This window comes from Marmota flaviventris, chromosome 2 (genome assembly GCF_047511675.1).
Source record: "Marmota flaviventris isolate mMarFla1 chromosome 2, mMarFla1.hap1, whole genome shotgun sequence".
Taxonomy (NCBI): Eukaryota; Metazoa; Chordata; class Mammalia; order Rodentia; family Sciuridae; genus Marmota; species Marmota flaviventris.
Genome location: NC_092499.1, coordinates 2,912,006 through 2,926,009, shown reverse-complemented (window position 1 = coordinate 2,926,009; position 14,004 = coordinate 2,912,006). Strand labels below are relative to the sequence as shown.

The window sequence follows — 14,004 nt, the reverse complement described above, 5'->3', positions numbered from 1 at the left end:
GGAACCTGCCTAGCATGGCACCCTGTCCCTGACTCTCTCACCTGTTTCCTGGCCTGTTGCCCCTAACCAGGCATTTTTTTGTGCCAGATTACCTCAGTTCCCTTTATCTACCAATACTACCATTTTCTTTTTGGCCAAAAAGTCTAGTGCTCAAAATAAGCTTTGACATTTTCTCTAGGTTTTGATATCAGGCCTTAATAACATTTCATACTGTTTTTTAAGTAGATGTCTACCGTCAAGACATTATGCTCTTGTCAGGCCCAGTGGCAAATACCTGTAATCCCAGAGGCTTGGGAGGCTGAAGCATAAGGATTGTGCGTTCAAAGTCAGCCTCAGCAACTTAGCGAGGCCTTAAACAACTTAGCGAGACCCTGTCACTAAAATATATATAGAAAAGGGCTGGGAGCCAGGTACGGTGGCCACACCTGCAATCTCAGAGGCTTGAGAGGCTGAGGCAGGAGGATCATGAGTTCAAAGTGAGACATTAAGCAACTCATTGAGAACCTGTCTCTAAATAAAATACAAAATAGGGCTGGGATGTGGCTCAGTGGTTGAGTGCCCCTGAGTTCAATCCCCAGTACCAAGGGGGAAAAAAAAAAAGAGAGAGAGAGAGACATTATTCTCATGGAAAATCCAGAACCATTGACGCCAAAAGCCAAGTCTGTCCTTGGGCTGAAGTACCATTGCCTTCTTGTTTATCCCTAGTCTGGCCAGGATTCATGCAGAAGAATGTGCTGGGGGAGGCAGGGGCAACTTTTCTGTCTCTCTCTTTTGGGCAGTGCTGGGGATTGAACCCAGGCCTCCTCCATGCCTGCTGGGCAGGGTCTCCACCACTGAACTGCACCCCAGCCCAGCATGAGAAACCTGGCTTCCGCCTCACCTATCTCAGGTATACTGACAGGCCAGGTCTGGTGGGGCAGCAGCAGGAAAGGGTACTGTGCCCTGTCAGTAACACAAGAATGGCAGCTCAGACTTAATGGGGGTCCTGGCTCTGAGGCACTATGCTAAGTCCTTGCATGTATCATCCACAAAGACCAAATGAAGGAGGTGCTGATGATTTTACCATTTTACAGTTGAGGAGCCTGAAGCTTACTGATGGCAGAATCCCCACCCAGATCCCACAGTGAAGAGGTAGAACCTAGATTCTGCCTGAAGGAGTCAGGTCTCCAGGGCCTGCTGGGTTTCAGCAGCCCTCAGTTCATCCCCTTTTCTGTGTTTTTGGTGTGTGAGTGTGTGTGGGGGGGTCTGTATCAGGTAGTAGCAGGCTGGCTCCTGCTGCAGAAGTGGGTTGGGAACTAGCTACTCTCCTAGCAGATGGGAGAGGTTATTTTCAGTCTTATTAATAGCACAGCATCCTATTGATGTTCTGCTAAATGTTGAAAGGCTGGCCTTAAGTGAGATTTTAAAATTAATTTGGTAACAAAACAACAGCATGTATCAGGGAGAGGGAGCATGAACCAAGCCATCCATTTTGGCAGCTGTTCAGTCGTGGGGAGGGAAGCTGCTTGTCAGAGGACAGGAAGTCCCAACGAGAGGGGTGGGTTGAGTACATTCAGCAACCCATTGGACATCATGGTGATTGCAATTAGTAGTGTACTGTTCCTAAAGGGTGTTGAGAGTAGATGTAGTGCTATTACCACAAAAACAACAGCTCTTTAGGGTGGTGTGTGTCAGCTAGTCATTCTGAAATGTATAATTAAAAGCGTAATGTTGATGAACTGAGGGTGCAGCTGGGTTGAAGAGCACCAAAAAAAAAAAAAAAAGAATAGAGGGGGTCTGCTTGGCTCACGTTCTGCAGGTCCTAGCTCCAGATTGGGTGGACCTGTTGCTTCAGGCCTCTGTTTGTATGGTAGTGGCTGGAGCATGTGGCAGAGCACACTGCTCATTTCATACCCAGGAAACAGGAGTGAGAGGAAGTGGCCCTCAGTCCCCTCTGAGAGCATGCCCCTGTGACCCAATGACCTCCCATGGGCCCCACTTCCTAAAGGTTTCTCTGCCTCCTCTTGTGCCACTCTGAGGACCATGTCTTCAACACATGGCCTTTGGGGACATTCTAGAGCCAAACTGTAGCAATGTGGGAAGTGAAAACATCCTGTGTCCTTAGGACTCCTGTGATGTCTCCCGTGATGCTGCAGGAGGCTCAGCACCCAAGAGCTGGTGGAGCAGAGCCTCTGCCATGGCCTGTCTTTAGTGGAATCAGCAATGCTTGGATTCCTTCCTTTTTCCTTTTCATTTTTAAACTTTTGTCTCCTACTCTTTTACCCTTCTGTAAACTGGCTTCCCATGCCTCCCCCCACCCCGGTTTGTCTCCCTCACAGTCAGTGAAGCCAGCCTGAGGCTGGCCTTTCCCCAGGCAGACTTCCAGCTGCTGAGCCCTGTTAGCCAGGCAGAGGCGGGCTTGTGTTGAATGAGCCGGGCTGCTGCCATGGAAATGCAGGATGGAGGCAGCCTGGGGGGCTGGGCAGACAAAGGGGTCAGTGTGCAGACATGTACAGTTAGCCATGAACAGTAGATGGGTGAGCACTAGTGGCAGAGATGACACGGCCCATTTGGACTTTTGAAAAAGCTGCACCAAGTTTTTGTTAGTAACAAAGTGATTGTGAGGAGAAAAAGTTGTCAGACTCCAAACTTTGTAGTGTATCTGAAACAACAAGGCATGGTTTTGTGTTTTCTGCATTCACAGGATGATTTTCCTGCTGAGAGACTGTGCTGGTGGAGTGAGCTTGATGGTTGGTGCAGCATGAAGTTCACATGAGGGTCTAGCTGCACATGTCACACACATGCCAGAAAGCAGGAGAGTAAAGGCCAGAACTGTCTCGCCAACATCTGTCTCACTGTGGGGAATATGCAAGTTTAGCGGGGTGTCCCTTGTAGAATTATCTTTAATTGCAAAGGGCAGAAAGTGTCTCTGAATCCAAAAATAGTGGGATAGATAGGGCTTGAGTGGCCCATCCACTCACTGCATGTTTACTGGATGACTAGCCATGGGGGAAACTCTTGGTCTTCTCCAGGTACAGAAAGCAAAATACGTTGACTTCCATTCTGTTGTCCCTAAATTAAATGTCACTGTAAGGTGGGCAGCACAGTGGGCGAGAGGGTTCCTTCTTGTTTCTTTTATCACTTATGTACTTGTTCTTCAGGAGCTGGGTTTTCTATCAGCTGATGTCTAAAGCACCCGGTCAGCGCCCCATCAGTGGTGATGGGATGGATTGCTTCCCCTCCCCCACTCCCACTTATGTTCGGTAACAAGCTGCAGTGCTGGCAGCTGTGGAGATGAGCCACTTGCAAAGATTCCTGGTACCCTTGCTTTCTACAGAGCATCTGCCTAGGGGTGTTGGCACTGAGGTGCCCACAGGCCTATCCTGAGAGCCCCTTGGGAGTCCTTGGGCATGGCAGTGCTGCTTAGTCTGCATTCAGTGTCCCTCCTGCCTCGCTGACCATTGCCAGGTCTCAGAGCTGCCTATGAGGGTGTGCTTTTATGACCACATGCTGGAGATGAGGGAACGGCACAGGAAGTCATCGTTCAAGGCCACACAGCTTGTTGGGGACAGAGACTGGCTCTGTCTATCCAGTGGAACAGTTCCACTGCTGCTGCTGGGAGGAGCTGCTTTTCCCACCTCTTCAGTTCCTCATGTGGCCATGAAAGGCTAAGAGAGGCCTCAGAAGCTGACTTGGGGGCCACAATTCATTCTCTCTCTCTCTTTTGATAATGAGGATTGAATCCAGGGGCACTTAACCACTGAGCCACATTCCAGCTCTTTTTTATTTTCCATTTTGAGATAAGGTCTTGCTAAATTACTTAGGGTTTTGCTAAGTTGCTGAGGCTGGCCTCAAACTTGTGATCCTTGTGAGCTGCTGGGATTACAGGCATGTGCTACTACTGCACTCAACTATTGGGAGGCACACAGCTCTAAGGACCATGAAGGCCACCTCCCTCAAAGCTGCTGCTGCTGCTTGCCCTCATCCACCCTGTGCCTACCTCTGGACTCCGCTCTGGTACTCTTCAGCCTGGCACCACTGTCCCTCATTCAGAGCACCTCCTTGCACCTCCACCTGCCCTCCTTCCTGGCCTGGTCCTTGGCCTGGAGTGACCCCCTCTACCCTGCAGGGCCCTGTTCATCTTTCACACCAGCCCACAAGTCATCTTTCCTGTAAGCCTTTGTCACCTCTTGCCCCTCAGTTAATTACTTGCTCCCATCTTTGCTCAAGTAGCTTCCATCCTCCTAGTCAGTCATGGTCCTTGAGTCCCAGCATGGTCCTCCTCACTGGGGACAGGTTGGAGGGGGCAGAGCTGTGGACATGCCAGTGGGGCAGGAGGGGAGTCTTCAGACAGAGGGTTACTGGGACACTGCACTGCCAGGTGTGTAGATCCGAGAAAACTAGCAGGAAAGTAGGGAGGAAATAAGAGGAGAGGGTGCTGAGCAGGAGGGCAGCAGGGGAAGACAGGGTAATAGGAAGACTGGCCAGGAGAGGACTTGTGAATAAACTGCCTTGTGTGCATTGCATAGTAGATAACTGCTGAGCCGTGACCAGAGTCTGACACTCGCCTTGCTCTGTGTCAGCAGTAGTGCATGGGACACCGTGGCCATTGCCTGCATTGTGCAATTGAGTAAACAGAGGCACAGATAGGAAGTCGCCTGCACTGCCTAGTGAGTGGCAGAGCCAAGGCTGGATACAGCAGTGCTGCGGAGCTGAGCCACCATCTGCTCCAGCCACACACACTACTGCTTGGGCCTGGCGGGTGCCAGAGCAGTGTGGCTCCTGGCCTCTGTTGTAAGGGGACAGTGTGCTTGTTTCTGTCTGGGAACATGCACTTGGTCAGCTCCCAGCTGACTGACCTGAGCATCCCAGTGGGCTGTGGCCTCAGCATAGCCATGCTGCCAGGCCACGGCTCTGCTGGAGGTGGATGGCAGGGGATTAGAGCATAACACCCCTACAGGGTGGGAGCAGGAGCCTGGCTGCTTCTCTGACTCAGCCCTGAGTGTAGTGCCCAGGCTCTTATAGGAGATGGTAGTTCTTGTTCAGGGCTTGGGCCTGGAAGCCAGGGTGCACTCTCTCACCCTTTCCCCACCACACAATCTCATTCTCTCACCCACCACTGCTGGTGCAAGAGCCTGGGCCTGAGCTGCTCTGCAGATTTCTGCCAGGGCCTTCTTGGGGCTTGTGAATGGGTGATTCCGAGAGTGGCACCACCCAACCATGGGGATGGGCTGTGTCTGTCCCTGCACCAGCCCCCCGCCCAGCACCCTCACTCAGTGTTCTGAGCCCACTGAGCAGGCAGGCTCCTGCCTTCCCCGGGCTGGGAGGCTCCTCACTGCCCCGTCACAGCTCCTTGGTGAGGGTCTGTGCACACTGGCCCAGCATGGCAAGGCAGGCATGTGCCATGGCCTGCATAGGGCATGGAGTCTCCTGTAATTAGTAGGTCTGATGATACAGCATCTAACTTTTTGGCCCTTAGTCTTTTTTTCCTTTCTGAGTTATAATCCACATACCTTAAAATTGACCCTTTGAAAGTGTGTAATTCTGGGTTTTTAGGGTTCACAGATCATCCGCACATCATGTCTAATCCCAGGACATTTCCATCTGCACAGAGGGAAATCTCTACCTGTTAACAGTCAGTTTCAGTTCCCTCCAGACCCCAAAGGCACCAGTCTGCTGTCTGTATCTGGAGTTACCTGTTCTGCACATGGCAGATAATGGATCATGCAGCGTGTATCTGCCTGCTGCCTCCACCTGGGCTTACCCTGCGTCCAGCTCGTCCATGTTACAGCATGCTTACCCTGTGTCCAGCTTGTCCATGTTACAGTGCTTCCGAGATCCTTCCTTATGACCAAATGCTGTTCCATGCTATGGATGGAGTGCGTTTTCTCTGTCCCTCAGTTGAAGGATGTTTGTTGTTCCTTCTTTGACTATGACTCATGCAGCTGTGGATCCACAGGTCTCTTCCTCCTGACACCAAGTTCATGGTATTGGTATTGTTTTGTTGTTGTTGTTTTGGTTGTTTCTTTTTCTTTCTTTCCTTTTTTTTTTGCCTTATAGGGGATGGAACCTGGGGCCTCCATGCTAGATAAGTACTCTATCATTGAGCCACACCCCACACCCCAGCCCTTTTATTTTATTTTGATAAAGGATCTCACTGATCCCAAGTTGATCTTAAACTTGCGATCCTCCTGCCTCAGCCTCACCAGTAGCTGAGATTACAGGCGTGCCCAGCTACATGGTTATATTTTTCAACCCTATTTGTCCAGTTCTCCATACCAACTGGGTGTCTAGCAATTCAATTCAATTCTGATACATTCTTCCTGGAGTTGCTGTCAAATCCCACAGGTTAAAGGGCTCAGTCCCCAAGACTGCTCCCACTTCAAAGGCCAGTCCCACCTCCCAGACTTGTAACTGACAAGCTATAAGTCAGGGTCTCTCTGACTCCCTTTGAAGGCTTTGTAATTTGCTGGAACAGAATTTTTAGAAGTGACTTACTTACTGCTACTGGTTTATTACAAAGAATACCAATCAGGAAAAGCTAGAAGAGAGACACTTGGGGGCTAGGTTTGGGGCACAGACTACCATGCCTCTTCCTCATGCCACCTCCCAGCACCTGAAGAGTGTGCCATCCTGGAAGCCCTCTGAACCCCAAGGTGTAGGGGCTTCCTGGAGATTTCATTAGGCAGGCATGGTGGATTAAGTCATTGGCCATCTGTGATCAGCTCCATCTCCAGCCCTGCCCTGCCCTGGAGATTGAGTTAGACTTCTAATCAAGGCTTGGTCTTTTTTTTTTTTTCCTTAATTAGTTATACATGATGGTAGAATGCATCATCATACATAAATGGAGTATAACGTCTCATTCTTCTGATTATACATGATGTGTACATGTAATGTGGAATTATTATTATTTTTTTAAGAGAGAGAGAGAATTTTTTAATATTTATTTTTTAGCGGACACAACATCTTTGTTTGTATGTGGTGCTGAGGATCGAACCCGGGCCGCACGCATGCCAGGCGAGCGCGCTACCGCTTGAGCCACATCCCCAGCCCCTGTAATGTGGAATTAAACCAGTAGGGTAATAAAGTTCAATTCATTCTACTAACCTTCCTACCTCCACACCCCCTCCCCTCCCTTCACTCCCCTTTGTCTAATCTAAAGTACTTCTATTCTTCCCTAGCTCCTTCCTCTTACTGTGAATTAGCATCTGCATTTCAGAGATAACATTCGGCCTTTGGTTCTTTGCAATTGACTTATTTTGCTTAGCCTGATATTCTCCAGCTCCATTCATTTACCAACAAACATGAAAATTTCATTCTTCTTAAAGGTTGGGTAATTTTCTGGTGTGTATATATACCATATTTTCTTTATCCACTCATCTGTTGAAGGGCATCTAGTTTGGTTCCATAGTTTAGGTATTGTGAGTTGAGCTGCTATAAACATTGATGTGGCTGCATCACTGTAGTATGCTGATTTTAAGTCCTTTGGATATAAACCACAGAGTGGGATAGCTGGGTCAAATAGTGGTTTTATTCTAAGTTTTCTGAGGAATTTTCACACTGCTTTCCACAATAGTTGCAGTCCCAACAACAGTGTATGAGTGAACCTTTTTCCCCACATCCTCACCAAGACTTGATCTTTGTGGCACCCAGGCTCCATCCTAAAGTTGTCCAGGAGCCCACCAAGAGTTGTCTCATCTGAGCAAAAGAAGCTGCTGTCACTCAGCCCACAGTTTGACCAAGATTGTGTTATTATGCATGCTTCTTGCCCCACTTCAGGTCTCCCTTAGTTTAAACCTAGAGCTTCTTGTCAGGGCCACAAAAGGCAGGACTGTGGACCAGGGTCCCTTGCCTTCCAGTGTAGCTATACTGATTCAAATTTCTTTCCTGTCTTCACCATCACTCCTGTTTTCAGTTGGCATCTTGGTTTTCTTTCTTACCATTCTTTTTAATATTTATTTTTTAGTTTTCGGCGGACACAACATCTTTGTTTGTATGTGGTGCTGAGGATCGAACCCGGATCCCAATGCCAGGCGAGCGCGCTACTGCTTGAGCCACATCCCCAGCCCAGTTTTCTTTTTTTTTTTTGTGGTGGTGCTAGGGATTGAACCCAGGGCCTTGTGTGTACAAGACAAGCACTCTACCAACTGAGCTACATCCTTGGCCCCAGTAGAGTATATTTTGACGTAGTTTACAAACACGGAGTATTACTTATTCCAATTTGGATCCCATTCTTGTGGTTGTACACGATGAGCAGTTTCACTGGTCATGTATTCATATATGAGCAAAGCAAAGTTATGTCTGATTCATTCTACTGTCTTTCCTATTTCCACCCCCCTTCCTTCCTTTCATTCCTCTTTGTCTAATCCGGTGAACTTCTATTCTTCCCTCCCAACCCCCTCTTGTTGTTTGTTAGCATCTGAATATCGGAGAGAACCTTCAGCCTTTGGTTTTTTGGGATGGACTTATTTCACTTAGCATGATAGCCTCTAGCTTCATTCATATGTCTGTCTTTTTGTGTGTGTGGAACTGGGGGTTGAACCCAGTGTGGTGTGCATGCTAGACAAGTGTTCTTACTCTCTGAACTGCCAAACTACATCCATAGTAATTTTTAAATTTTTACTTTTTGGCGGTACTGGAGATGGAAGCTAGGGGCGCACTACCCCTGAGCTACATCTCCCAGCCTTTTTTGTTTTTAATTATTATCATGAGACAAGGTCTCACAAGTTACCCACTTTGGCCTTGAATTTGCAGTCCTCCTGTATCAGCTTCCTGAGTAGCAGGGATTACAGGTGTGCCCTATCAAGTCTGGTTTTAAGTCTATTATTTTTTGATGTTATAGTGAGTGGAGTTGTTTTCTTAATTTTATTTCAGATTATTCATTGCAGTCAGGTGAGTGGCATATGTCTATAATTCCAGCAACTCAGGAGGCTGAGGCAAGAGGATCACAAGATGAAGCCAGCCTGGGCAACTTAGTGAGACACTATGTTTAAATGAAATGTAAAAAGGGCTGGGAATGTAGCTCAGTGGTAGAATGCTTGCCTAGTGTGTGTGAGGCCTGGGTTTAATCCCAAATGCTACAAAAAACAAACAAAAGGAAATCAACACCAGCTTGTTTATTGCTAGTGTGTAGAAATAAAATTGATATTTGTGTGTTGATCTTGTATCCTGTAAGCTTGCTGAATTTGTTTATTAGCTCTAATAGGTTTTTTGGATATCTCTTGTCCTGAAGTCTTTTTTTTTTTTTTTTTTTTTTTTTTTGGTGCTAGAGATTGAAGATAGGGGAACTTCCACTGAGCTATATCCCCAGCCTTTTTATTTTTTATTTTGAGGCAGAGTCTTATAAGTTGCTTAGGTCTTTGCTAAGTTGTCAAGGCTGGCTTTGAACTTTCGATCTTCCCACCTCAGCCTTCTGAGTGACTGGGATTATAGGCAAGCACCACTGTGCCTGACTTGTCCTGAAGTCTTAATGTTGAATTTTACTTTCAGGTCAAAAAGCAACCTTGAATGCAGAAGAAATGGCTGACTTTTATAAGGAATTTTTAAGTAAAAATTTTCAGAAGCACATGTATTATAATAGGTAAGTGTTTCTTTCCTTCCTAAAAGTTGGATTGGGCAAAATTATTTTCTGACCGGAATTTAGCAGTTTTGAGATTTATATCAGAGGTAGAAGTGCATGATTTTGTCCACTTCACTCTCACTTTAAAATAAAATGGCCAGCCATGGATTATTGGCATGATGCCATGGCAGTTCTTGTTCCTAGTCCTTGGACACTAGTTCATTGTGCTTCCTTGAGAAGCCTGTGCAGGGTAGGAAGGGTGCAGGCTGAGTGCAGACATTGACTGGCTGGAAGCAAGGAGGCTGTCAGTCAGCTTCCCAAAGGTGGTGGCTGACAAGATGTCAGGCAGATGCATTCCTTTGCATTCCAGATGACTGGTCGAAGCTTACAGGTCACCTCAGTATGGCCACACTACCAAGTCGTTAGTCTAGAAATTGGTAAACAGAAGGAAAAATTCCAAAGAATGCCCCACTTTTCTGCCTTTCCTGCACCAGCAGTGTCTCATGGTGACCACACAAAGCAGCACTGCCTCTGTAGGAGAAAGACAACCAATGCAGAGAGATGACTTAGCAAGTTCCCATTTTCCTAATGAAGTAACAGACCTACGCAACAGTCACCCTGGCAGCCAACACCCCTGGCTGGAAGACTGGTGGGGATGGAATAATTAAGGGTCAGGATGACACACCTGCAGCCCCAGCACACACACCATGGAGCAGGACAGCCTCTGTGACAGGACGGAAGCACAGATAATGCCCTGTGTAGGGTTCTTACAGAAGATGGAGTTGCAATGTGGTTGGGCCTTCAAACAAAATGCTGGTTTGCAGGGAAATACTAAAGGGGCAACGTAGAAGACAGTGTTTGAGGTGAAGCTCGAAGATGCCCAACACTGAGGATTCTGCAAGCCAGTGAGTCAGGCTCTTCAACAAGTAGCCAGGAAAACAACAAAAAAAGGGGCTAGGGTGGTAGAGCATTCCAGCATACTCAAAGGCCTTAGTGTCATCTCTGGCACCAAAAAAGCGGCAGGGACAGGGGGCAGGTATTGTAGACTATTCATGTAATGTCTAGGCTTGTTTGGGCCCTGATTGACACACAGCAGCTGTAAAGAAATGTTTGGATGAAAGAGAGATTTGGGCAGATGGAGAAGGTTGGGCAGGGACTATATATTAGTTATGGATCATCTTAGATGCAGTGATGGTATGGTGATTATGGGTTTTAAAAAAAGATTTTAGTGAGTTATAGATAACATATAAAACAGGGACACAGTCATATCAATGTTTATAGCAGCACAATTCACAATAGCTAAATAGCTAATAATAACCAACCTAGATGCCCTTCAGTAGATGAATGGATAGGGAAACTGTGGTATATATACAAACAATGGAACATTACTCAGCATTAAGAGAATAAAATCATGGCATTTACAGATGATGAAGTTGGAGAATATAAAGCTAAGTGAAGCAAGCCAATCTCAAAAAACCGAAGGCCAAATGTTTTCTTTGATATGAGGATGCAGTCACATAATAGCGATTGGGAGGGATCATGGGAGGAATGGAAGAACTTTAGATAGGGCAAAGGGGAAGGAGGGGAAAGGAGGGGGCAAAGGGGTAGGAATGATGGTGGAATGAGTGAGATATCATTACCCTAAGGGTATGTATAAGACACAAATACTTTGTATACAATCAGTGACTTGAAAAAATGTGCTCTATATGTGTAATATGAAGTGAATTGCAATTCTGCCATCATGTATTACAAATCAAAATAAATTTAAAAAAAAGGAAAAAAAATACATGTACATTTAGAGAGGCTAAACACGCATACACCCCCCCCACACACACACACCCACACAAACCCCCAAAACAACAACTACAATCAGGTAGGGAGATTACAGAATGTCAAGACATGAGAATGTGTAACAATCTAATATGATCTCAACAGTTAATCCTAAGGACATTAACAAGAAAGAAGGAAACTGAGAAAGTAAATAAAAACAAAACAGTATATTAATAAATATCAAATCAAAATACTGACATGTATACCAAGATGGAATAAAAAAAAAAGATAACATGTAATATACTGGTATATCCAGGTGAAATGATAGATTGGTAGTTTAGATTTGCTTTAAAAAATAATAGTGACAGGGGCTGGGGCTGGGGCTCAGTGGTAGCGCACGTGCCTGGTATGTGTGAGGCACTGGGTTCGATTCTCAGCAGCACATATTAAAAGAAAATAAATAAAGATCTATCAGCAACTAAAAAAGTATTTTAAAAAATTTAAAAAGGGCAGGGGATGTGGCTCAAGCGGTAGCGCGCTCACCTGGCATGCGTGCGGCCCAGGTTCGATCCTCAGCACCACATACAAACAAAGATGTTGTGTCCGCCGAAAACTAAAAAATAAATATTAAAATTCTCTCTCTCTCTCTCTCTTTTTTTAAAAAAAAAAGGCTTTGTTTAAAAAAAAATAAAAACATATAAAACAGTGACAGAGTCAGATGGGCAAGTGAGGGAAGACCAAGAGGACACTGATGATAGTTGAGGCTGAATGAGCTCCTGAGAGGAGCCTTGACCAAAGATTAGTCCTGAAGCATCTGGGTCCTGCTCCTAAGACTGTGGAGCATCTCTCTGTGCTGGTTAAGCTTTTAGCCAAGTGAGTGTGCGGGCCAAGAGCCTGTCTGCACCAGACCTGCTCCCCACTGGCTTGATGTGGATGGCACAGGGCACCCTTCCCACCCATACATCAGGCAGGTGTCTGCACTAGTGACAGGAGTCTGGCTTTTCCGGAATCCCAGACCTTGGTCCTGACAGAACTCCGGTTTTGCCTTCCCTGAGCCATTTGTCTTAGACACTGCTCCTCACTGCAGCCTCACATCAGCAGGTGGAAACAGATGTCCTCAGTCAGGGAGTGTGGAGGTGGCAGAAAGCCAGCATGCTCACCTCTTGTGGCTGCCTTAGCACCCTGGGTTGTTCTCCTTCCTTCACACTGAGGTCCCGAAATCACTTGTGTGACTCTGAAATAGAAGCTGCACAGACATGTGTCGTCCTTGCGGCGTCCCCAGCTTGACCCAAGCTTTTGTTGTGCACCTCCCCTCACATGAGCTCTCCAGGCTCCTCCCATGTATAGGCTTCTGTCAGCTTCTGTCCAGTAACTGGCAGGCAGTGCAGACTCCCCCAGCACAGTATGAACTGTTTCCTTAGAATCAGCTTACGCAGAAGCACAGGTCCCTCACAGGAGGAGCACATGGAACATCACGATGTCAGGCTCGCCAGGAGTTAGCTTCTCACACTGCAGTGCTTCTGCTGTGTGCTGTCATGCAAATAAGGGCCACATCAAGACTGACCCACGATTCCTGCAGAGCCTGCTGGCTGTGGCTCTTTAGTCCTCTTGCATCCCTCCTCAGTTATCTCTCCAAGAAGGCCACTAGACAGAGGGCAGGCTCTTAGGAGTCCTTCAGCAAGACCAGAGGATGGGGGCAGGTGCTTCACCTGCACCTGTCCTGATGGGAGGGCAGGAGAGATGCCTTCTGTGGAGACACAGCTTGGGGCAGGGGAAGACCTGGGGAGGAGGGCAGAGCAAAATTCACCTCTGCTGGAGCTGCTTGCTTGTCAGGCCTCATCCCTGGGGCTCATCCTGGATGCCTCCTGTTTCCCTGCAGAGACTGGTACAAGCGTAATTTTGTCATCACCTTCTTCATGGGGAAGGTGGCCCTGGAGAGGATTTGGAACAGGCTGAGATGGAAACAAGAGAAGAGGAGCAGTTAGGAGCCCATCCTGATGCTGGCCCACCAGAACCTGGGTTCCACTTACGAGAGCCCTGGGCCTCCGACTCCTGGCAGGACCACCTGCTCCCTCCTGACCTCGGTCCCAAGCTGGCTTGTCATCACAGAGGCAATGTTAAATAAAGCCTAGCACAGCATGTCTGTTTTCTGAGTCTTGAATTTCACCAATGTAGGATAGAACAGTGTACAAATGTTAATAAAACTCACTTGAAAAAAGTGACTCAGTGATGGGAATATATTTGGAAGCTGGTGGCTGCCAAGTGAAGCGTCCACTCACTGCAGTATTACTACCTGACCTGTGAGTTAGTAGCACGTCATTGAGTGTGCAGGGCCCAGGCCCTGACTATAGCATGGTTATCTTGAAACATGAATAGGTGAGGCAGTCTCTGTCCAAGAGACTAGCGATGACAGAGAAATGCCCTCGAGCTCTCCTGCCCTGTCGTAGGGAGGTAGGACCTCAGCTTCCATCCTCACAGTCTGGTGAGGAGAATTGCTGGGTACCTGTAAGGGTAGAGGGGGACACAGTGATTGTTGTGACTGTGGGACTCTTGGATGACGTATGTTAAGGTTTGGGTCTGGAGTGACCCCCAGCTGATGGTGCTGTTGAGAGAAGGTAGGTCACTGGAGGTGTGCCCTTCAAGGGGCTCTTGGGGCCCACCCCTTCCTCTCTGCTACCTGGCCAGCATAGGGTGAG

General features: G+C 47.3%; 1 protein-coding gene across 2 annotated transcripts in view; it reads left to right on the top strand.

Moving 5' to 3' along the window:
* Coa8 (cytochrome c oxidase assembly factor 8) overlaps nt 1-13,447 on the top strand; it is a 28,042-nt gene extending 14,595 nt beyond the window's left edge. For both annotated transcript variants that reach the window (XM_027946575.3, XM_027946573.3), the window contains exons 4-5: nt 9,469-9,559; nt 13,188-13,447. In XM_027946575.3, the coding sequence (XP_027802376.1) occupies nt 9,469-9,559; nt 13,188-13,293 (197 nt within the window). In that variant the 3' untranslated portion in view covers nt 13,294-13,447. The remainder of the gene's footprint in view (nt 1-9,468; nt 9,560-13,187) is intronic.
* The last annotated feature ends 557 nt before the right edge of the window (nt 13,448-14,004 follow it).